Here is a 26,317-nt window from a genome sequence, read left to right on the forward strand (position 1 = left end):
TTGCTATGGAGCTGAAATCACTCATGTTTACTACATTCGCTCTTAGAATAATTTTGGAGTCATGCTGGAGCATCTATTTCCTCCATCTGGCCAAGTGGCTTATTGTAGGCTCCCTAAACTAGTCACCAAAATGAATCTTGCTGAAAGATTTTACCATGATATTCAATATTAGGGAGAACTTGGATTTGATATTAACATAACCACTCCAACTCACACTGACAAATCAGAATTGTGTGGAGGAGTCAGGCCTAGCCAGAAGAATGGATACCAACTATCCTCATTGATTTTTAGCATATTCTGACAGATGGCTGTAGCTTGTTATGTGGCTAACTGCCCTTGCTGGCTTTAGGCCAGTGTGACAACTCAGGGGAGCCAAAGGGTTATTTTTACAAAAGAAGAGCCAGTGCCATTGGTGGAGGAAATGTTGACAAGGAATGGAAAGAGAAAAGAAATCTACATGACCTATGCTTGTTAGCAGACTTACAGAGCTAGTGTCTATCTTGGGGAAATAAGAATCATTTGGAAGAAACATTCATTAATGGTGATGGCCATGATTTAAATATCTATGGGATAGCACTCTTTAAATATTAACCCATAAATGTAAGGTTTCTAGTGGTAGTTAACTTTCTTTTTTTTATAGTACTATTAAAATCTACCTAACATTTAGAAGTAGTTTCCCCCCCCCCCCGCCCCCCCATTAGGACATTCGCTCTGGAAAAATAGATTCAGAGACCTTTTTTTCCCTTTAATAATGACTAGAGAAAAAAAATAGCTCAGAATGTACATATTCAGTGCTTAGATCCAACAATATTGCGTGCTTTAATCCTTTAACAGCACTGGGGTTAGCAAAATCTATCTTCAGCCACAGATTTAAAGATTCTTTTTAAGACAGGAAAAGACTTCGTGGAACTAATCTATGACCTATAAATCCTGTTTATTACAGATGAACAGGAGTCAACCAAGCTTTTCAGCCTACACCAAATGATGGATGTGGAAGATGCTAAATTTACATGAAGGAAAACTCTGTAGCCGTTAAAATATATTTTACATATTGAGAATAAAAATATATCTATAGCAGTCCATTGTGCTTGGGCAGTGAAGAGCAGTATTTTGGAGATTATTGTGATACAGTCTGTAGTCACTTTGGTGGTGGTATTACTTTTAAAAATGCTTTTGAATTGACTATTTAGGTTTCAATTCAAAGTTAAAACCACAGGCACACATGTGTTTCATTTTATAAAGGAAATTTCACCATAGGTGAGATGAAACCTGGTTTTAATATGGAGAAGATTTATTTAGTAATCCAAATGTGAACATAAACAGATGTTTTTAGGGAATGTAGACATAATGAACTGATTGGAGAAATACATAACTATAGCAAACAAAAAATACATTTTAGAGGCATCTCTGTACTAACCTTTCTGCCCTCCTTCATCATTCATATATACTTCCCTATCCTGGGTTATATATTTAAAACAGAAATGTCTGGTTTTGATCCAGAAAGGAGCTAGTTCTTAACAACTCATTGATTACAGTTACTTATCCAGTTAATCATAATACATAATAATTATTTTCATTACCTTGTCAAGCTAATAGATACTTGTCCCTTATATTTTACTAAAACTATGAAATATATTTGAGGTAGCAAAAAAATTATTTTCCTGTCAATTGTTCTCCTTATTTTCTACAGAGAGGTACATATGTGTGTGTGTGTGTGTGTGTGTGTGTGTGTGTGTGTATCAAAGACATTCTACTAAACATCTCCCTTTGGGAAAATCCAGCTGCTTCTTTATCAGTTCCACAAGACAAAAAGTTTGTAGCTTTAAAAGAAAAAGATAAGATCAGGTTAAGTCCTGAGGTCTTTGAAATATCTCAGCAAGAATGGTAAAAATGTAGTACTGAGGATTCCATTTAAAGAGGAAAGCTCAAAAAGAATTGCCCCCTTTGGCAAACAAATAAGCAAATAAACAATAACATCTGCTTTGCCATTCTGTTAATTTTTTGGTATGATATCTGAGGGTATAAGAATGTGTACTATGTGAATATTTTAAATGAAAATCAGTTCGTTGTAAACACTATAATGAATTAATTCTAACATAGATAAGTTTTAAGAAGTTTTGACAAATATTTATTGAGTGTCTACCATGTACCATCCACTATTCTAGTTGCTGGGGCTACACCAAGTAAAAATTCAGACAAAATCTCTGTCTTCATGAAGCTGACATTCTAGTGAGGGAGAGAGCCTTTACCCTAAAATGTTAATTATATTGAAGCTACTAATATTGTAGAAATTGTGGCTTGGCTAGATATAGTATGGGGGGCGGGGGACAGGGGACCAAGGTACCTTTTAAAAGTCTTCTTTTATTTGTCTTCACTTCCCTATAACAACTTTCATAGAATTTCCCCTTATCTGTGGTCTCATAACACCCTGTTCGTTTGTCTATGGAGATCTTACTCCATTGTTCACTTGCACTGGAGATACTTTATTTACTTGTCTTTATTCCCTGTTGCATCTCAAGTAAAGGACTGTGCCTTTTTTTTCACTTTGACTCCTTCGTTCTTGGTTTATATAGTTCAACAAAATTTTTGTATGGTATATGGACAGACTGATAGAGCAACTGAGCAAGAAACTCCAGATGGAGTAGGTTTCTGAAATCAGAAACAGTAGTTTGTAGAAGCCAACAGTGAGTTTTATTTTGGAAACATGTATGCAGGACATCCAGTTTGAGATGTCCAGTATCTAATAAGTAGTTGCAAATATGGATCTGTGTTCCAGAAAAGGAAGAAAAATGGAAAGTGTTTTTCTCCTACCACTTACCGAATGCTTTATTATTGTGCCAAGCCATCATCACATTAATTCCAACTTAAGGTTTTTAAAACTGGGGTTTGTAGAAGTTGAACAATGTACCACAAGGTCACCAGTTAGTAATGAATGTAATGAATCCAGTTCATGATAGACATGGATAATTAAGAATTTCATCAGTCAATGTATTAATAATAATTGAATTTCCATGAATGATGGAGGAAATACTATAAAACCTATAGGAGTGTTTAGTATAAGATGATGACAGTAAACCAAACCCATGGAAACACACTAAGAGTCCACAAAGGAGAGAAAGCCAGCACTGGTGTTTGAGGAGTAATCATAAAATGGAACAGAACAGAGAGAAGAAAATTTCAAGGAGATAGTGATCATGATTTCCAAGTGCCTCAGAGGAATTAAATAGGATGTGGATGAGAAAACACCATTGATTCTGTCCATTACAGGCTTCTTGATTTTTAAGCAGCTAATTTCAGTACAGTGACAAGATTGAAGCAAGACTGCAATAGGTTTTAAGAACTTGGAAGAGGTAAGAAAAGAGAAATAGAAGGTAGAGTACTGTTTTGAAATGGAATAGTAGATTGAGAAGAAGCTGAATCTGGGCAAAGCATTCATATAAATTGGAAGGAGGAAAAAGAAAATGGGAGGAACTACATTTAATAAGTAGGTACACAATAGTCACCAAGATGGTGATGTGACTGACAGAAAGAAACCTACATATCAAGTTAGAGATTAAGTTTGCTTAATAGTAAAGAATATGGAAACTTCCAGAGATGCTCACATAATGCTGAAGAAAATTGCATGATCCTACAATGGTACAGGCTTCCGGGGTTACGAAGTCTCATACAACTGGGAATGACACTGCCCTTGGGGAACAATTCATCCTTTAGGTCTGAGAAGTTTGTCTTTGCTAATCTCATACTGGAAGGATGTATTATATCAATACCACACTTATTTAAAGTTGACTCTTAAATATAAGTCATATTTCCAAGGGCAAGCAGATATTATTGGCCATTCCAAGATTATAATTTAAACTTCTGGTCTCCATCTGGCACACACAAAACAGTAGGCAGCCCCTGTTGTTGATGAAGATATTCAGTAGTGACATGTGTGCATAGGGCTTTGCTGATAACATAAATGCTAACTTATGACTATTTCCTACTGAACTAGCAAAATATCAAGTACAATATAAAAACACAGATATCATTGATTCATTCCTTTTGTGGCATTATATAAGCCTCCTAAGTAAATTGCTTTTCTTTACAAATAAAATCTTTGCAATCTGCTATTTCCGCACCATTCAACCTTTCAACTAAATACTTGGGTTGGTTTTGGTCTATCTTGAAAGTCAGATCTTTCAAACTTGTCAGTTACCATACTGAATAGTGTTATTAACTTAGATACTTTTATAACAGTATGGCTGGTTGCTTTTTATTAGATATGCTTGTAGCTAAATACTTTTCCTTATTTGTAATATTCAAAAGATTCAGATTTTAGATAACATATTGTATATATGTGCATGTGTGTGCACATGTAGGCATATGTATATATATAATTATGTTTGATTTTCTATTATCCAAAGTCCTTTCATTCATTATCTCATTTTAAACTCTAAACAACCCTAGGAGTTGTACAATAGAAATAATGTCCAGTTTAAAGATAATGAAACTGGGTCTTGGGAAATTTTACTGATATTTCCTTTTGGCAGTTTATTATAAGATTTGGAGTTAGAATGCAAGTCTCCATGCAACCAATCCGATACTCTTTGCACTATAACAACTTGTCTCTGGAATATAAAGAACCTCAAGTCATTTCTTTTTGTCTTTTGGTGAATATTTATAGTTCAGTTAAATTTCCCTGCCTGGAGACATAATCTTGGTTTTATTCTATTTATATTAAAATCTTGATGAGTCTAAAAACCCAGAAAACTGAGGGTTCTGGTTAATTGGATTTGGTAGTAGAACTTTTGAAAAATTACCAGTCTTACTCAAAATTATTCTTAAATGTGCATCTACTTTCCATTTTAATCCAAATGATCATAATTTAATCTCTTATAAATGAAAATCTTACAGTAAGTGAGGGTTATCATTGTGAACATAATTTTTTTTATTGTATAGTACTCTAGATGTAAAAGATATTGTAGACAGAGCCAAATGTCTTTGGATATACTTTGAAAATTTTGGATGGCCTCTTGTGACTAGTTGAAAAAGCACTGAATTTAGAGTTAGAAATCATGAGTACAAGTCCAGTTCTGCAACGAAATGGATGTATGACCTTGTTAATGTCTCTTTCTTCTCCCAACCTCATTTTACTCAGCAATCAGTTGAGAGAATAAAGTTAAATGATATTTGAAGCTGTTTCTGGCTTTATTAACTCTGTTGTTCTATGGTTTGCCTTCTTGTCATCTGCTCCTTTACTGAAAGAATGCTATTCTATTAAGATTTCCAATTAGTTAGATTCTAATTAATTGCATTGTAGATGAAGTCCCCCCAAAAGTCCAATAAATTAGTTGAGAAATCATGATTCCTTCCAGGATTTCCATTAGCCAAGAGGAAATGAGTAAAATACTATATATCCCTGTGTGTCAGAGGGTACCAGCAATGGCAGGCAAGTATAGTCAGGAAGGCATTCTTAGGCCGGTGCAAAACCAGTATATGTTTCTGTTTTGTCTGATATACAATAGGTGTTCAGTAAAGTTGGTTGGATAAATGAATTTAAGAACAAATTCCTTCCTAGAGACAGATTCAACACTTAACACCTATGCAGAAGTTTATCTTGCCTTGGGTCATGTTGTAAAGCTGCAGTAGTTGCAATATTTTCTTTCATATTGTCATTTTCTAATTGTGAAATAAACATAACTTCATTTTGAGTTTCTTGTTCAAAGGTAAAAACACAAATCTGTTTTGGGTTTAAGTTCCAACCAGCACTTCTATATCGCATCCTGTAAATTCATGATGATTTTTTTTCTGAGTATTGACAACGATGCAGAGAAAATAGGCTCAAGTTTAATAATATATTTGCCAAATGGAGATGTATATTTAGAGGTCGAAGAAGTACATGAAATCATTATACTCTTGAAGTTAGTTTCACCTTGTTTATCTTTCTGTGTTGTCCCTGAATAATTAAAGTGAACCAATGAGCTTCTCGTTTGCATTCTTTAATCCACTCAGCAGGGAACCAAGGAGAGAGTATTTCTGTGGAAGGAAGACCTGATTTCCAAAAAGTCTCTTATGCTTAAATGGGAATATAATCACTGAGTTTAGAGCATGGCACAAAGCCGAGTTTGACCGTTTCTTAGGCGGTATAACCTGAGGGGAGTTAATGTTTCAGTGGCTGTGATTATTATATATTGTGCATGTTTTAATCAGTAGTTCAGGTTTTGGATTTATGCCTCATGACAGGTTCATGAGGGGTACAATTTGAAAAGCAATTTTAAAAATGGAAAGTGGAAAATGCTTTCTATTCTCCAGCTTTTATAAAGATTTTCTTGTTTGGTCAGCAGGGTAAATGTTGGAGGTAATTTTGAGTGAGTACTGTATGTTCTCTGGCCCTACAGTTCAGGATATTTGTTTGGATACTAGAACAATCCCAGGTGCAAACAGTCTCAAGGGAGAAACAGCTGTGAGCTTGGGGAGGAAGATAAGATCATGAGTTCTGGCAAGAAAATCTTTCTCTGCAATTCCTTAAAGAATGACAGATTCCCTCCCACAGGGACACTGAATACTTCAAAACTGCATGTTCCAATTGAAGAAATAGTTTTTGACCAACATTTCTCAGCCTTGGCCCTGTTGATATTTCAGCCTGGATGATTCATTACTGTGGGGGCTGTCCTGTGCATTAGAGGCTGTATAGGAGCATCCCTGACCTCTACCCCCCACCAGATGCCAGGAGTGCCCTCTCCTCAGTCGTGACAACCAAAAATGTCCCCAGACATTACCAAATGTCCACTTTGGGCCCGTTTGTCCCCAGCTGAGAAACACTCTTTTTGATTAACGGTGAGACAAGATCCATTGTTTCCTTACATGCTCCCTTTACCAACCCCTCTTCAGACTCTTGCAATTTCTTTTTTTCCCCTCCTACCTTCCCCTTTCCTATACCTTTCTTCTTAAGCTTTCATTGGAGGGTTTGATTTACATAATTCTCCAGTCGATAACATAATTGGAGTTGGAAACCACTGTTATAGATTGAATGTTTGTATCACCCCCAAATTCACATGTAAAACATAATGCCCAAGGGGTGAAGGTATTTATTAATGGGATTAGTGCTCTTAGAGAAATCAGAATGCTCCCTACCCCCTTCTGCCATGTGAGGACATAGTCAGAAGTTGGCAGTCTGCAACCCAGAAGAGAGCCTTCACGGAATCCTACCAAGCTGGTACCCTGATCGTGGATGTCCAGCTTCTACAACTGTGAGAAACATATTTCTGTTGTTTATAAGCTACCCAGTCTGTGGTATTTTGTTATAGTAGCCCAGATGGACTAAAACAACCACTAAACTAAATCTATTTAGTGTATCAATGCTGACTAATAGCCAGACAGCCTATAGCAATGGAGGCCAGAGTGACCCCCGAAACAACTAACAAATGATCGCATACTTTTGCATAGATAGCTACCCATCATCTACTTTTCTATAAAATTTCCTTCCTTATTCTATTCCTTTCTATTCCCCTGCACTCTTCATCCTTCCTATATTCACTCTCTATTCTGTCTTTCCTTTCTTGGTATCCACACTATTCTTGGGCATTTCTCAGCTCTTCTGATATTCTTCTTTCTAAAAGACTTACATAAGGGCACAGGAGCCTGAAAACAAAATGGCACATTTGGGAAACTGTGTATGACATAGGAGGGCCAGAGCTTAGGGAGCGTGGGAGACAATAGCAGTGAGGCAGAGGGTCTACAGAGGCCAAATCATGAAGGATCTTATACAAGGGATAGAAATAATAGAGCTTCATTTCAAAAACAGGGAAAACCACAGGGAATCAGAAACAAAAGTGTGTCTACAAATTCTCTCACCCTCAGATAGCAACTATTAAGATTTCCTTACATTTGCTTTGGCGCTAGACCTCTGCCCAATAGGGATTTGGATTTGGAATTGTTGCTTTTGTGTGTGTGTGTTAGGGGACAGCACATAGTTCTGGTTGTACTGTACATATGTATATGTACGTATACATGAATTCTGGGTTTTGTTTCCCAACATGGAAAATCACTTATTGCCTTAGAAAGTATCTGGTTAATGCGAACAGAACTGCTTTAAAAAACCAAATCCAGTAAAAAAGGAGTTTTGAAAAATTATACAGCATAGTCTCATAGGGAAAGGACAGTGAGTGCAACAAGGCCTAATGAGAGATGGAGCTATTCTCGTTGTTCTGTTTTTTTTCTGGGGTCTCTGTTTCTCCCTGTACGCACGCTCTGTTCTCAGATTTCATTCTTGATGGGATGTTTTGGTATCTGTTTCCCTATTCAGTTCAATTCAGTTCAGTTGCTCAGTCATGTCCGACTGTTTGTGACCCCATGAACCGCAGCAGGCCAGGCCTCCCTGTCCATCACCAACTCCCAGAGTCTACCCAAACCCATCTTCATTGAATCGGTGATGGCATCCAACCATCTCATCCTCTGTCCTCCCCTTCTCCTCCTGCCTTCAATCTTTCCCAGCATCAGGGTCTTTTCCAATGAGTCAGCTCTTCGCATCAGGTGGCCAAAGTATTGGAGTTTCAGTTTCAACATCAGCCCTTCTGATGAATACCCAGGACTGATCTCCTTTAGGATGGGCTGGTTGGATCTCCTTGCAGTCCAAGGGACTCTCAACAGTCTTCTCCAACACTGCACTTCAAAGCATCAATTCTTTGGTGCTCAGCTTTCTTTATAGTCCAACTCTCACATCCATATGTAACTACTAGACAAACTATAGCCTTGACTAGATGGACCTTTGTTGACAAAGTAATGTCTCTGCTTTTTAATATGCTGTCTAAGTTGGTCATAACTTTCCTTCCAAGGAGTAAGCGTCTTTTAATTTCATGGCTGCAGTCACCGTCTGCAGTGATTTTGGAGCCCAGAAAAATAAAGTCAGCCACTGTTCCCACTGTTTTCCCATCTATTTGCCATGAAGTGATGGGACCAGATGCCATAATCTTAGTTTTCTGAATGTTGAGCTTTAAGCCAACTTTTTCACTCTTCTCTTTCACTTTCATCAAGAGGCTCTTTAGTTCTTCTTCACTTTCTGCCATAAGGGTGGTGTCATCTGCATATCTGAGGTTATTGGTATTTCTCCCAGCAGTCTTGATTCCAGCTTGTGTTTCTTCCAGCCCAGCGTTTCTCATGATGTCCTCTGCATAGAAGTTAAATAAGCAGGGTGACAATATACAGCCTTGACGTACTCCTTTCCCGATTTGGAACCAGTCTGTTGTTCCATGTCCAGTTCTAACTGTTGCTTCCTGACCTGCATACAGATTTCTCAAGAGGCAGGTCAGGTGGTCTGGTATTCCCATCTTTTTCAGAATTTTCCACAGTTTATTGTGATCCACACAGTCAAAGGCTTTGGCATAGTCAGTAAATCAGAAGTAGATGTTTGTCTGGAATTCTCTTGCTTTTTTGGTGATCCAGCAGATGTTGGCAATTTGATCTCTGGTTCCTCTGTCTTTTCTAAAACCAGCTTGAACATCTGGAAGTTCACGGTTCATGTATTGCTGAAGCCTGGCTTGGAGAATTTGTGCGGTAGTTTGAGCATTCTTTGGCATTGCCTTTCTTTGTGATTGAAATGAAAACGGACCTTTTGGAGTCCTGTGGCCACTGCTGAGTTTCCAAATTTGCTGGCATATTGAGTGCAGCACTTTCACAGCATCATCTTTCAGGATTTAAAATCCTGTTTCCTATTGTTATGCTGCAATTCTAGCTCTGACTCAAAATGAACTTGCATCTTGGCTTTCCTAGCTGACAGGTTTCTCAGTCTAGATTTCTCAAAGAGAAGTCAACACACAGAGAGAGAGAGAAAGACGCATGAGGGAGAGAGCATACGATTATCTCTGAGACTGGATGTCCAACTCTGGTCCAGTGAACTGTGACTGAGAGAAGAGGGGAGTGGGTTTGAGAAGGTCATGGACAGAGATGCTCTGGCCAGGGCGGTGCAGAGAGACAAAGGTCACATATCTAATATGGTTATGTGGTTAAAAATTCTTAATATTTTTATGACTTCATAATAGTCCATGGAACGAATGGACTAGAATCCTCACATATTTGAATCTTCTTTTAGTCAGTGGATGAAGGAGATTGAGAATCATGGGTTGGAAGTTTTCCGGCTGAAGACTGGAAGTGTCAAACACCACTTTTTGTCACCCTTCACATTTCATTATCTAGAACTCAGTCACATGACCACATCTAATGGAAACTGTGACTGGGAAATGTAGTCTGTCTGTGTGCCCTGGAGAAAAGGAGAATATGGACAGTTATCAGAAGAAGAAAGTTTCTGCCTCAGGCCACATCTTTGATTTTGAGGCTAATATTTCAGAGGACAGCTGTGCCCTTTGCCAGTTTGTCTCTTAGAGAAACGTTGTGCTGAATAGGCTAGAGTACTAATTTGAGTGGCATTCCTTTTGTTATCTTATGGCATTATAAAAAAACATTCTTGCCTTTATTATGCATGTATGAGTAAGACTTCCAGAGAAATGAAAGCTAACAAAAGCAAATGTTGATCAACATCCTTTAAAAGTTGCATTAGAATGATCATCTAGATGTTTAACCTGAAGAGCTTAGTGGTAACCTCTTAGGCTCTGTCCTTATTGTACTCCTTTGTATTTAGATTGAAACACTTTTTCTTTAAAATAAAATGTTCTTGCTAATACAGATTACAATTCAATAAAAAGAAATGATACAGAAAAGTATACCATGACAACTGGCTCATAAATAAAAGAGTATAATACATATCTGAGGAAAATGAAGATTAATAAAAAGGTAATTAAGGTATATAATACTCTGCCCACTACCTACTCCCCTAAAAAGAAAAATAAATAAGTAAGCCAACTAACTAGTGAAGACCAATTCTATAAAATCAGCAGGTTGCTCTGGTGAGTAAAATTGGGAATGGACTTTCAGCATTTGCAAAGGGAAATATCATTGATTTTCTTTACAAAATGAATGAATTTCTCTTAACTCCTAGTAAATTTGAGATCTGGTTTAATTTTAAATGTGTGCTCATAAATTTTGCCTAGTTCCCATGTTTGTTCCCATTTTAAATGGTCCCTGGTGAGAAACGAAGTCTTGAAAACTGGGATGGTATTTTGTTATGCCTTCATGGAGAAGATGTATAAAATCATAAGAGGATTGAAAGTCTTACCTATCAGTAGCTTTCCAAATTGTTTCTAATTTGAAAGGATTCAGCTGCCACATCTTGGAACCATAAATTACCTTTAAAGATAAAGAGAATGAAAAATGGTAATTTTACTAATCTAAGTAAATAATTTTTGTATCTTGGCCATAGCCTTTTAATACAGTAACATTTACATTAATAGAAAATTCTAATTTTGGTATTTACCCTTCAAGGGGTATAGGATTTCTTAATATCAGTTTTTAATTACCATCTTTCTAAATTCCATATATATGCGTTAGTATGCTGTATTGGTGTTTTTCTTTCTGGCTTACTTCACTCTTAATTTTTAAATAAAATTACATGTACAGAGCATGAATTTAACTTAGAGGAAAAGAATGATAGGATGACTTGGAAGGACATTATTATAAAGTGGAGCATAATTGTTTATTTTCATTTATTTTGGAGACTACTAAAGCATCTTGGTCAAAAGTAGAAAATATGTAGTATTTTCTTTCTCTACCATTATATTTATATTTATATATATATGTACACATATATATACACGTACGCCAGCCCTACTAACTCCAGCATATCTCTAGATGTCCTTTTATAGACATGTTTAGTTTCTATACAGAAGTCTAATACACTGTTGAATTAAAAATATTCTGATGTATTCTAAACAGGGAGACATGACAATTAGTTCACTTTCATAAGTATGTATCATTCTAACATTATTATGTCAATTCTGTAATTAAAAGAGTCAAAATAAATATTCCTATAAAACCCACATTCAGTGGAATAATAAGCTCATATATATTCATTTTGAAAAGAGAAATGCCACATGATCATATGATTAGGAAGATTTTGTTACCTTAATGATTAGCATATCCTAAAGATCAGTCCTAAGTGTTCATTGGAAGGATTGATGTTGAAGCTGAAACTCCAATACTCTGGCCATCTGATGCAAAGAGCTGACTCATTTGAAAAGACTCTGATGCTGGGAAAGATTGAGGGCAGTAGGAGAAGGGGACAACAGAGGATGAGATGGTTGGATGGCATCACCAACTCGATGGACGTGAGTCTGAGTGAACTCCGGGAGTTGGTGATGGACAGGGAGGCCTGGCGTGCTGCGATTCATGGGGTCGCAAAGAGTCGGACACGACTGGGCGACTGAACTGAACTGAATGATTAGCATTAGGAATGGCATCAGGGATGTCATGAGTTAGTGTGTGCATAGTGGCTAAGTAGATGGGTTTCATTGTTCATGCATAGATTTATTAAGTATTTATTGATGTAATTCCCTGGTAGTCCAGTGGTTCGGCCTCCATGCTTCCACTGCCCCAGGTGCCCAGGGTTGGATCCCTAGTCAGAAAACTAAGATCTCACATGTGGTCCAAAAGAAATATATTTGTTGAGCACCACTTGTTTGTTAGGCGTGAGTCTATATGCTGGGGACACAGCAGTAAAAAAGACAAACAGACATTCCTATTCTCATGTAGACTGTATTCCAGTAATCAAAAAAACTGAAGTAGATTCCCAATTCTATCATTTACCACTTGTATGACTTTTGAAATTTACTTAAACTTAGCAGCTGAAACTCAGCTTTCTCAACTATGACATGTGGATAATATAGATGAGGGAAAAGTAGAAACAGCAACAGACTTTATTTTCTTGGGCTCCAAAATCACTATGGACAGTGACTGCAACCATGAAATTAAAAGACACTTGCTCCTTGAAAGGAAAGATATCAAAAACCTAGATAGTGTATTAAAAAGCAGAGACATCACTTTGCTGACAAAGGTCTGTATAATAAAAGCTATAGTTTTTCCAGTGATAAGCTTTCATTTTATTTTCACAATCTAAAAGAAACAAACAAGTCAAAGAAATAGTTGAGTCACATCTCATCTCGGTTTGAGATATTTGAGTAAGGAAAGACTTGTTAATAAAAATATGAATAATTAGAAATAATTGCTGTGAATGATAATTGTCCTTTCATATTCAGGAATGCAAGAGATTATTTTCTCACAAGTGAAACAGTTATTTTAGAGTCCCCAAGCCTCATTCATTCTGTACAGGGAATCAAGAGCCTTTTGGAAGAACAAAAACATCTTTCAAATCAATATTTATTCATTGAGTACCTTTGAAGTATGAGACAGGAATGTAAAAATTAAGACTTGGTCTCTGCCCTTAGCAAATATACAGTCCAGAGGAAATTGAAGAGGTAGGGCAGATATTACTTCTGATTTAGAGGCAAGAGGAAATAATAGCCACCAAAAAAAAAAAAAAAAAGATTTCTAAAACTCTCTCCCATTAGCAACAAGCTACCTCACTTGGAAAATCACAAGAATACTGATCTAGATCATAGAAGATTGCCATTTAAGAATAGATTATAAGACTTCCCTGGTGGTATGGTAGATAAGAATCCACCTGCCAATACAGGGGAAATGGTTCAGTTCCTGGTCCAGGAGGATTCCACATGCCATGGGGCAACTAAGCCCATGTGCACTGTTGAACTTGTATTCTGCAACTACTAAAGCCCATGGGTCTGGAGTCCACGCTCTACAGTAAGAGAAGCCATTGCAATCAGAAGCTCTTGCACCACAGTGAAGATCAATCAATCAATAAATAAGTAAAATAATAAACCAGTCATCTCAAATTAAAAAAAAAATAGATTATAGAACTAAGGCTTAAACTTAGAAAAATTAAGGTTTAGATATTGGGTTGGCCAAAAAGTTTGTTAAAATGCAGACAAACTTTTTGGCCAACCCAATAGATGCGTGCATGCATGCTAAGTCACTTCAGTCATGTCCTACTCTTTGCAACCCTATGGACTGTAGCCTGCCAGGCTCCTCTGTCCATGGGGTTCTCCAGGCAAGAATACTGGGGTGGGTTGCCATGCCCACCTCCAGAGGATCTTCCTGACCTAGGGATTGAACCTGCCTTTCCTGTGATTCCTGCTTTGTAGGTGGATTCTTTACTGCTGAGCCACCAGGAAAGCCCAATCCATAGATATCCTGACACTAAAAAACCTCTTAAAAACTATGAACAACATGGAGAGACTATAGACTTCTTTATGAACACTTGCATATAAGGTTTGAATGGGACATATGGACAGGGTGGCCTAAAATTTGAAAGAAAGGACCCTAGAACAAATAAATTGAAATCCACTTTTATATAGCTGTTAATAAAAAAATTGTTACCTTAAGAGGTTGCCCAAGCTAATAATACCATTTGGGCTCAAACAGAGTTTGGATCTGTTTATCCTAAAAAGGAGTATCAAGAATAGGCTATTATGTAAAAACTAGAGGTTCGTATCTTGCCAGTAATCACACTTTGCCACAAAACACCATGAAATATTCTTGTCAGAAAAGAAAATGGGGCTGACCCAGCATGCCATTTTCTTTTATTTTCTCTTGTCTTTGGAGGCATAAGAATAAATACCTGTGAATACACATTACTCCAAATAGGATATGAAAAACAGCCAACAAGCACATGAAAAGACACTAAACATCACCAATCATCAAAGAAATACAAATCAATACCATGATGAAGTGTCACCTCATACCCATTAGGATGGCTATCATCAAAAAGACAAGAAATAACAAGCATTAGCAGGGATGTGGAGAAATGGAACTCTGCACTGTTGGTGGGAATGTAAAATGATACAACTACTATGGAGAACAGTATGGAGATTTCCTGTAAAAATAAAAATAGAGCTGGCACATGATCCAGCAATCTCAATTTGGGATACATATTCAAAAGAATAGAAAGCAGGATCTCAGAGATATTTGCATGCCCATGTTCATAGCAGCATTATTCACAATAAGCAACAGGTGGAAGCAACCCAAGTGTTCATCAATGGATGAATGGCCAAACAAATAGTGGTATATACATGCAATTAGTCAGCCTTGAAAAGGAAGGAGATCCAGTCACATGGTTAAAGCTTGAGAACATCATGTTAAGTGAAATGTCACAAAAAGACAAATATTTTATGATTCTACTTACATGAGGTATATAAAATAGTCAAATTTGAGGAAAAATATTAGAATGGTGGTTACCAGAGGCTGAGGAGATTGGGGAAAGAGGAGTTGTTTAATGGGTTTAGAGTTTCACATGTACAAGATGAAGTGATTTGGGAGATCTGTTTCACCATAATGGGAATATACTTAATACTACTGAACTATGCACTGTAAAATGGTATAGGGTAGTAAATTTTGTATTTTGTGTTTTTGTATCACAATAAAAAATGCATTTTATAATTTTTAGAAAGAGTAAATATCTAAATTCCACTACCATATCTGATTGTGATTTGGCCCTAATAACTTGACTCAAGACCTTTTCATTGCAGTCTTCCTCTTTATTATTATTTTTTTTAAATCAACCTCAGCTTTTAACTGGAAGTAAGTTAAATTCCTTCTTCTGGGTAAAAAAGAGTCTAATGCTTGTAGCTAAGTGAATGCAGGTTTGGAAACTCATCTCATAAGTATGTTTATAAGATGTAAAAGAAGAAATTCACTGGTTATTTATGCATCTGTTGTTAGAAAGCTGTAGATTTCTGTTTATTTCCTATAGAATTTCAAGTGCCACATTAAATCACATCATTTAGTGCTAACATATACCCTCAGAATTATGTTGTATGTAGGTTTTAAAAAGAGATAGTACATTTTCCCCCTTTAAAATCCTTACAGGAGCATTTATTATATTCCCATTTACCACCACTGAGTCTCATCAGTCTTAAAGATATTTTTTTCAATTTCCTTATATGCCCATTTCCTTTTGGCAATATCTTGCTTTTCCTTTTTAAATTTGAAGTTGAATATTAAAACAGATGCAAAGGAGAGTACTACTTACACATAAACTCTTGAACTGCATTTTTATCATTTCCTCTGTGGAAAAAAACCCAATTGTATGAAATTGATAGCAACATTTTAGTATATCCTCAGGTCCCCTGGGAAAAGCAATGTGCTTAGACAGATGATCTGATTTTATGAGCACATAGCTGAAGTCTAGCACTGTACATTTGTCTTTATGCTCCTACTTTTTTCAGGGACTATGAAAACACATTTAGGCAGTAGTTTTGCTTTCCAACAATGGACTGCAAAGCCTTTGACAATACATAGCATTTGCATTGCTGTTTTTCATGATGCACATCAAAGTATAGATCACTTTCTGCAGAGACTCTTAATCTCAGCTTGTTAATAAGAAAACAGGAACCTTAGTACCAGAACTCATTTTATTATCTACCCTCACCAAGGACTGTGATTTGGACTCCACTCAAATATGAATTAGTTTAAATGTTGCTCTGCTACGACTGTTGAATTTATTCACTATGCTGTAATATTTTACTTATGAAACTGCATTTGGAAATCCTTTGGTATATATCAAGATGAAATTACAGTGCTCAGGAATATTGATTATTGCTTGCAATTGCCATCATAATAGCCAACAATTCTCTGTCTTTCTTTGTCTTTCTTCTACCTCTTAATGATATACCAAACCAAATCAATATCCAACATATGGGGCCACTTATGTTGTCTCAAAAATTCAATTGTTCTTCACAAATATGCAGAGGATCGAAGATTTTATCTCCAAACATTGAATTAAAAAGCCCCATACTGCTAGATTTCTCTTCTATTCCATAGGAGCTTATTAGAGTGTTGCTATATATGATCAGTTATATGCAAGTGACGTTTTATCACCTCCAGAGTAACTACTAAGTTGTGATAGGGAGATGGGGAGCCTTCTCCACTCTGCTGTTTACAAAGTGCTATACTTCTCCCTCACTAGTATATTAGATGGTCACAGAAAACATAGGCTGGGAGAGATAAGACATTAAAGAAGAAATCTACCTCCTATGACATGAAGGTGATTATTTCAGGGACTAATGAGGAAGTACAATCAAATGAAAGAAACCTAATGCTGCTGCTGCTGCTGCTAAGTCGCTTCAGTCATGTCCGACTCTGTGTGACCCCATAGACGGCAGCCCACCAGGCTGCCCTGTCCCTGGGACTCTCCAGGCAAGAACACTGGAGTGGGTTGCCATTTCTTTCTCCAATGCATGAAAGTGAAAAGTGAAAGGGAAGTCTCTCAGTCGTGTCCAACTCTTAGCGACCCCATGGACTGCATGCAGCCCACCAGGCTCCTCTGTCCATGGGATTTGCCAGGCAAGAGTACTATGAGTCACTTTTTCAATAAAATATATTTAATCTTATTTCTGCTATGTACTGTTTTTCCATTCTAGGGATACAGTCAGTGCTTTTAAAAGCAGCAATAATTCCTTTACAGTCCTGATGACCAAACACTAGCTTCTCTCTCATGGTCCCCCATTCATTCAAAACAATTAAGATGGTCTTTAAAACTTACTGTGAGAACATGTGACATACAGAAAAAAATAGATATGTATTTTCTAGTACTGTTTGAACAGATTGTGTTTGGTTAGCTTGGGTCAGTTAACCCAGATTAGAACTCTGTGGTGATTCCGTGAAGACTGGTTGGCAGGTAGCACAAGGCAATGGAAATATACTATTTTACAAGTCCCCAGTTCTAAGTACATTCATGCCATTAGCTGCTGATGTCTCTTTTAAGTAATCCACTTTTATTCTCTGGGCCTCCATTTATATCTGCAGATGAGCATGTTGAGCTGCTAGATGATTTCTGAGATCCTTTCTAACTGATTCTATAGCCATCATTCTCCTGTTTTTCCCTCGGGTACCAAAGGCAACAGGGTAAAAGTGTGGCTCAATTCAATATCATCCGCATGACCAAATGAACACAAAGCATGCTTCTTCTGTGATGTACAGGCCTGGGTTCAAATTTTCTTGTGTCCACTAACTGCAGAACCCTGGTGTGGTGTGCTATAATGTCGTAGTTAGGATCAATGGCTCTGGAGCCAGACTGCTTGGGCTTGAAAGTCAGCTTTACCAGTTACTAGGTGTTGGAATGTGGACAAATTACTTAACCTCTCTGTGTTGATTTTCTCATCTGTAAATGTAAATGCTTACTGTAATGGGGTTGTTGTGAAGCTTAAATTATGTAATGCTTTATGAATTAATTAGAATAATGTCTGGTACAAATAAGCACTTAATGAATGTTACCTCTTATTATTATGATAAGACCCTTATCATCATATCATTTTGCTATTATCATACCACTTTGCTCCTATTAAACCTCTTTTTGTCTCTGTTTCATCATCTGTAAGATTACAATAATAATATTGACCCCACAGACATATTAGGATCAAAATATTGCATATAAAGTACCTAATTTGGTACCTGACGTTTCTAGGCACTCAATAAATCATGCACATAAATAGAACCAACTATGCATGTGGTTGGTGTTAGTCACTGCATTTTTTCCACCCATCCCACTCCCAATCTTTTGGATACCAGTTACAAGAAAATATATAAGCTCAAGGCAGAAAATTTTAAAGAAATAAGCCTAGCCAGAGGTTATTATTATTATTAAACAAATTATTATTATAAAAACAAATTATTATTTTTCCATGAGCATATCTTTTATTTTAAAAATTGTATTGCCCACATTGTTTTGAAACCTACATGATTTTACTTGATGATCTGTAAACTCTTTTTCTAGTGAATATTCTTTTACAATTAAATTTGTAATGGTTGTATAGTATTCTACTCTATATTTATAAAATGATATTAATGAACATCTGAGTGTTTATGTTGTGCTGCTATAAATAACATTGCAATGTACATTGGCATACACATCATTTCCTCAGGAGAAATTCCTATAAGCATAATTTTTGGACAAAGAATATGCATCTTTAAGCCTTTTGTTATAGAAAGCCAATTATCTTCCAGAAAGTCTTATGAATCTCCACTCCCCTCAGCAATCCTGCCCTTTAAATACCATTTATCCTCATAAACTAAAGCAAAACTCTAATGTGGACAGTTTCATTAACTGACATGTGGACAGTTATTTTTTCATTTAAACGTACATGCTTTCATTCTTTAAAAATGGAAGCTAGATATCAGTCTTAAAATATTCCTAATGATGAGCGTATGTGACATGTACAAGGCGATGTTGTCTCTTCGTTCAGTGGAAGGGTCTTGTGATGTATTACATTAACACGTGGCAACAGAATGTTTTCTATTTAGCAGTGTGTTTTACTGCCCTAGGCTGAGCAGTAGAGTAGATTGAGGACTTTGGAGCTGGAATGGCCAGGGATCCTATTATGGCCTTGTTATTCTTTTACTAGGTGGATTTAAGCAAGTTACTTAACCTCTTTAGGCCTCCATTTCCTTAAATACACCCTGAAGATAATAATATAATATTAACTGAGAGAATGAGTGTTTAACACAATGCATGGTACTTAGCACTTGATAAGGGTAAAGTATTACACAAAATCATGTTCATGCCAACTCCTTCCATGTGAATGTATCACTACTGTTTACTAAATATCCATATTACAATAGTCATGAGCTGTCAATAAACATCCTTTAGTAAATCAAACATGACAGCAGTATGAAGTTCTGGGACAGGTAAAATTAATGCAGGGTAGGAAAAAAAATGCAAACTAGCAATTGCCTCTGGGGATTAGAGATAGAGATTTACTTAGAAAGACAGGGCACTTCCTGGGGTGACGGAAATGTTCTGTATCTTCACAGGGCTTTGGGTTGCACAGGTGATTGCATTTGTTAGGTCACAGCAAAGGTACACTGCAAATGTGTGCATTTCATTGTGTGTAGTTTTCACATAGAAATATGTTTACTTATAACAGTGTGTAAGCTTGTGTACACCATATTGAATTGATACGTTTTTATACTGCAATACCATTGTCATTTGTAGTATTAGCTAACATCTCTATAATTATTCTTACTTTTTGTATTGGGAATAATTAAGATCTACCACGTTAGCATCTTTTATGTTTTTTTACATTATTATTGTCTATAACAATACTGTGCATTAGATCTCCAAGACTTATTTCTCTGCTAGTTGCAAGTTTGTAGCCTTAAACATCCCCCTATCCCCACTTATCAGCCCTTGGTTACCAATACTCTGCTCTTTGTTTTTACCAGTTCATGTACGGACCTCAAGGATCTTATGCATGAGATAAATCAGAGGAAGAAATACTGTAGGATATCACTCATATGTGGAATCTAAAAAACTCAAATTCATTGTGTATAAATTTTACATTAAAAATCTGTAAGAACTTATTGAACTCTAGAAAATAATATAAAATTTAAAACATGTCAAGAGAAGTGTACTGATGTATGCAGCTTATTTTGACATACTTACAAATGAAATAAAAAATGAGATGTTTAAAAAAATATATGGATTAAGACAGGAATGGTGAGATGGATAAAAATGTGATAAAGTGAATATAATCATATGTTAAGTATAGAATCTAGTTCACAAGTATATGTGTGGTTTTGTTTTTTTATTTTTAAAAATATTTATTTGGTAATTGTCTTTTAAAATTTAAATCTAGTATTTTTAAAACCAGTTCTGCTCAACTGGAGATACACATTAAACTTACCTAGGATGTTTTATTAAAATATACTTGCTTAGGACCTAGTCCAGATTTACTGAATTTCTTCACTTGATATTCTCTGGAGTAGATGTATGTATGTTATAAAAATTCTTTGCTTTAGCTGTATGTTTGGCAAATTTTATAATAAAATATTAGGTGGAAATGTGTCTGTGAAAGCTAGTCTCTAAATACTGGCCCCTGGGTCATTCATATTATCAAAATGCCTGATGAGACTTCTCCTCCTGTTCTTGCGTATTATATTCAATGAAAGGGAACAGTATAGTGAATGCCACCAAATGTGGAAGGGTAATGCTCAGAGATTGAGAACCTCATTAGTCAAAAATTCAGGAACAGAAGATCTCTTTCTTCCTCTTAAAAATCTAAAATAGGAAGACAAAAAGAAGACCACCATGGGCATTGTGGAGTTAAGTGTTAGGTATATGAAAATTTTGTGGAGTTCTTCCTAGTTCCCTTTTGCTTTATTGCAGCATGATTGTTTATTGGGTCTTATGTTTCTGTAGCAAGTGGCTTTGGTTTTGATAGCCCCAATTTTTGTTTCTTTTCTGCAGGCATTTCCTATTCAAGCACGGATCTGGTTCCTCAGCCATCTTTAGTGCAGCCAGTCAGAACTACCCACTGACATCCAATACTGTGTACTCGCCTCCTCCCAGGCCTCTTCCTCGAAGCACCTTTTCCAGACCTGCCTTTACCTTCAACAAACCCTACAGGTGCTGCAACTGGAAGTGCACGGCCTTGAGTGCCACTGCCATCACAGTGACTCTGGCCTTGTTACTAGCCTATGTGATCGGTAAGCCCTTTTTGCCATGCTTCCCTTTTCTTCTTCATCAAAATCTGGTTTTGCTTGTGCTGGAGTTGGGAGTGAGGGGTTTCTTTCTATACTCTCTGACCTACAAATGTGAACTAAGGCTTAGTATTACAAATAACAAATAGATTTCTAATTAGTTTTTTTGGGTACTTCCTAACCTTAAATACTGCTGAGGAGGGTAAGAACTGCTCTTTGAGAAGAAATATTTATACTACTAACACAGTCTTATTGATTGCAATTACTGTAGTTAACCATTTTCCCTTCAATTAGAAGGTTGTTATGGTTTTCTCATTAGAAGTCATAAGTACCAATCTACAGGAGCTTCTTAAATTATAGTTAAAAAATAATACTGCTACTGAATTTTCAGGTAGCAATTTCATTAAAGTAGTAGTTATTTGGAAACTATTGGAAAATCTAGGGCATAATTTCTTTCCAAGAATGTGGAGTTTTACACTGGGACTAAAAATAATGTCTTCTTATTTTCACTCGGTAAATGGCAGCAAAATTGTGTAGTTACTATGTTTGCAATGATAAAGGAGAAAATAGTAGTGAGGCACACTTTCTGCTTTTAAGAAAAATGTGATTCTTCTTGAGGCATCTTGATTAAAGTCACCCTTCGTGTGTGTGTGTTTGTGTGTGTGTGCGCTCGCATGCTCAGTGACTAAGTCATGTCTGACTCTTTGCAACTCCATGGACTGAAGCCCGCCAGGCTCCTCTGTCCCTGGGATTTCCCCAGGCAAGAATACTAGAGTGGGTTGCCATTTTCTTCTCCACGGGGTCTTCCCAAATTAGGGATCGAACCCGTGTCTCCTGCATTGCAGGCATATTCTTTTATCACTGAGCCACCTGGGAAGCCCCTAAGTTACCCTTTCTCAATAGCAAGTCATATTGATTTTTCTGGATGACATTTTAATTTGACTGAACATTAATTTCCTTGTTTGAGTGGTTTTGTGGCCTAAAATGTAAATTAACTTAAGAAATATGTATTTTGTGGAAGCAGTATTCCTAGAAGACTAACATATGATGGTAGAAAAAAAAATTCTTTCTAAGTAAGTCCCTCGTATCTTCTTTTCAAGTTTAGCCTGATTTCCTAATTGAAGGGGAATTATCCACAAAGATATATTGAATATGGTTCTGAGAGATAGATAAAAAAGGAATTCAGAGTTTCTTCTAATTATAAAAAAGTAAGTTTTGTTGAGTCTGATTTGTTAAAAATGTGAACAACAAGAAAGTTCTCATGACCAGTTTTTGAGTCATAGGACGAAGGATAGTAAGTAAGCAAATATATTTTGTAGTGGAGTCACTGATAATGTCAGCAATATAAGATCACAGCCTATATTGATGTTCATGATTTTCTCTTTTCTATTTTCATTGTACAATCTGAATATACTGAACAATGCTTCTATTAAATGTGGATAATATTAACTTATAAGATCAAAATTACATCCTTTACCTCAGACAATTTAGGACAACTCAGTATGAACATTTATTTAGATTGTAATAACGTTTAATGAGGAATGATGCTGAAGGAATGGAGGTCTGAGATGAGAAAGTACTGTAATATAAACAGGATTTTAATATGATGTCATTCAAATCAAGGAGTAATTTGAAAAGTTTGAATACATTAGAGGCCCTTTAAAATGTCCTTGTTCAATTATGAGACCAATTTTTATCTTATAGGTTATCTTCTTTTAGCTTTTGCTGTACAAAGAGATGATATTTTAGACATAAGACTTTACATTTGGAATAAACAAATCCAAGTTCTCTATTAATAGATTTATACTCTGTCCAAACCTATGTTTCTATTTAAATTTTTTAATGCCCACTTATATAAAAATTGTATTATACACTCTGAGCCTTGTTTAATAGATTATATATTCATTTCAGATGTGAAAATAAAATGTTTCAGTTATTTCAAGGACTGCCATTTTAATAGGGGAAACAGTGGAATATTTTAATATGACAACAGGCAATAAAGTACAATGGTCATGAACAAGTATTTTCAGACTTCTGCCACTTCTTACGCACATTATCTTTGGCAAATTATTTACCCTTTTAAGGCCTCCATTTTCTCATCTGTAAAATTGTCCTAAAACACTACCTGTAACATAGGGTTGCCATCTAATTAAATTTCTTTGGAAGGAATGATGCTAAAGCTGAAACTCCAGTACTTTGGCCACCTTATGCGAAGAGGTGACTCATTGGAAAAGACTCTGATGCTGGGTGAGATTGGGGGCAGGAGGAGAAGGGGACGACAGAGGATGAGATGGCTGGATGGCATGACTGACTCGATGGACATGAGTCTGAGTGAACTCCGGGAGTTGGTGACGGACAGGGAGGCCTGGCGTGCTGCAATTCATGGGGTCTCAAAGAGTTGGACACGACTGAGCGACTGAACTGAACTGAACTGAATATATCTAAAGAACCTGGGAGACTGCCTAAAACATATAGTGAAATAAAAGTTGCTCAGTCCTGTCCGACTCTGCAACCCCATGGACTATACAGTCCATGAAATTCTCCAGGACAGCATATTGGAGGGGGTAGCCTTTCCCCTCTCGAGGGGATCTTTCCAACCCAGGGATCAAACCCAAGTCTCCTGCATTGCAGGCAGACTCTTTACCAGCTGAGCCATATAAGTATATCATAAATGTTAAATATTATTATCGCTGTTGTTACCATTCAGTTCAGTTCAGTTCAGTCACTCAGTCGTGTCCGACTCTTTGCGACCCCAGGAATCGCAAAACACCAGGCCTCCCTGTCCATCACCAACTCCCGGAGTTCACACAAACTCATGTGCATCAAGTCGGTGATGCCATCCAGCCATCTCATCCTCTGTCGTCCCCTTCTCCTCCTGCCCTCAGTCTTTCCCAGAATCAGGGTCTTTTCCAGTGAGTCAACTCTTCCCATGAGGTGGCCAAAGTATTGAAGTTGTAGACTCAGCATCAGTCCTTCCAATGAACACCCAGGACTGATCTCCTTTAGGATGGACTGGCTGGATCTCCTTGCAGTCCAAGGGACTTTCAAGAGTCTTTTCCAACACCACAGTGCAAAAGCATCATCTTTATACTTACTACTCACTGTTCACATTCACTGTTTCTGAGTTAACTGTTTTATTCATGGCTGTAGCCCAGCTCCACAAACACTGCCTGGCACATAGCAACCCTGTCCATAAAAGTTTACTGAAAAAAAAAATTACACTAAGCACTCTACTTGTATTAGCTCATTGCATCCTCAAACAGTCATTAAAGATAGGTATCAGATTAAATCTATTTTATAAATGAGACAACTGAGGCATAGACAATGTAAGAGATCACATATAGGTCACACTGAAATTAAGAGGTCACATCACTAAGAAGGGAATATCCTGAGCTTTAAGCAAGAGCAGACTGACTCCAGAGGACAAGCTTTTGAGTGCCAGGCCTTGCTGCTCTCCTAGCACTGCAATAAACTTTGCAGCTCACTTACTTCTTGGGCTTCCCTGATGGCTCAGACAGTAAAGAATCAGCCTGCAATGCAGGAGACCCAGGTTCGATCCCTAGATCAGGAAGATCCCCTAGAGAAGGAAATGGCAATCAGCTCCAGTATTCTTGCCTGGAGAATTCCACGGACAGAGGAGTCTGGCAGGCTATAGTCCATGGGGTCACAAAGAGTTGGACACAAGTGAACTAAGACCCAAAAAAGATGTCCTTCTCATTATAGGGGACTGGAATGCTAAAGTAGGAAGTAAAGAAACCCCTGGAGTAACAGGCAAATTTGGCCTTGGAGTAGAGAATGAAGCAGGGCAAAGGCTAATAGGGTTCTGCCAAGAGAACACACTGGTCATAGCAAACAGCCTCTTCCAACAACACAAGAGAAGACTGTACACATGGACATCACCAGATGGTCAACACCAAAAAGAGATTGATTATATTCTTTGCACCCAAAGATGGAGAAGCTCTATAATTGACAAAAACAAGACTGGGAGCTGACTGCGGCTCATATCATGAACTTCTTTTTGCCAAATTCAGACTGAAATTGAAGAAAGTAGAGAAAACCGCTAGACCATTCAGGTATGACCTAAATCAAACCCCTTATGACTATACAGTGGAAGTGAGAAATAGATTTAAGGGACTAGATCTGATAGACAGGGTGCCTGATGAACTATGGATGGAGGTTCGTGACATTGTACAGGAGATAGGAATCAAGAACATCTCCCCAAAAAAAGAAATTCAAAAAAGCAAAATGGCTCTCTGAGGAGGCCTTACGAATAGCTGTGAAAAGAAGGGAAGTGAAAAGCAAAGGAGAAAAGGAAAGATATACCCATTTGAATGCAGAATTCCAAAGAATAGCAAGGAGAGATAAGAAAGCCTTCCTCAGCAATCAATGCAAAGAAATAGAGGAAGACAATACAATGGGAAAGACTAGAGATCTCTGCAAGAAAATTAGAGATACCAAGCAACATTTCATGCAAAGATGGGCTCAATAAAGGACGGAAATGGTATGGACCTAACAGAAACAGAAGATATATAAGAAGAGGTGGCAAGAATACACAGAAGAACTGTACAAAAAAGATCTTCATGACCCGGATAATCACAGTGGTGTGATCACTCACCTAGAGCCAGACATCCTGGAATGTGAAGTCAAGTGGGCCTTAGAAAGCATCACTATGAACAAAGCTAGTGGAGGTGATGGAATTCCAGCTGAGCTATTTCAAATCCAGAAAAATGATGCTGTGAAAGTGCTGCACTCAATATGCCAGCAAATTTGGAAAACTCAGCAGTGGCCACAGGACTGCAAAAGGTCAGTTTTCATTCCAATCGCAAAGAAAGGCAATGCCAAAGAATGCTCAAACTACCGCACAATTTCACTCATCTCACACACCAGTAAAGTGATGCTT

At 37.0% G+C, this 26,317-nt stretch overlaps 1 protein-coding gene across 1 annotated transcript in view; it reads left to right on the top strand.

The window, feature by feature from the left end:
* The window catches only part of TENM1 (teneurin transmembrane protein 1), a 629,447-nt gene that overhangs the window by 235,169 nt on the left and 367,961 nt on the right, over window positions 1–26,317 (top strand). Inside the window, exon 5 of the mRNA XM_052662865.1 lies at window positions 21,185–21,423. Coding sequence (XP_052518825.1) covers window positions 21,185–21,423 — 239 coding nt within the window. The remainder of the gene's footprint in view (window positions 1–21,184; window positions 21,424–26,317) is intronic.

The sequence above is a fragment of the Budorcas taxicolor genome, chromosome X, assembly GCF_023091745.1.
Source record: "Budorcas taxicolor isolate Tak-1 chromosome X, Takin1.1, whole genome shotgun sequence".
Classification (NCBI taxonomy): domain Eukaryota; kingdom Metazoa; phylum Chordata; class Mammalia; order Artiodactyla; family Bovidae; genus Budorcas; species Budorcas taxicolor.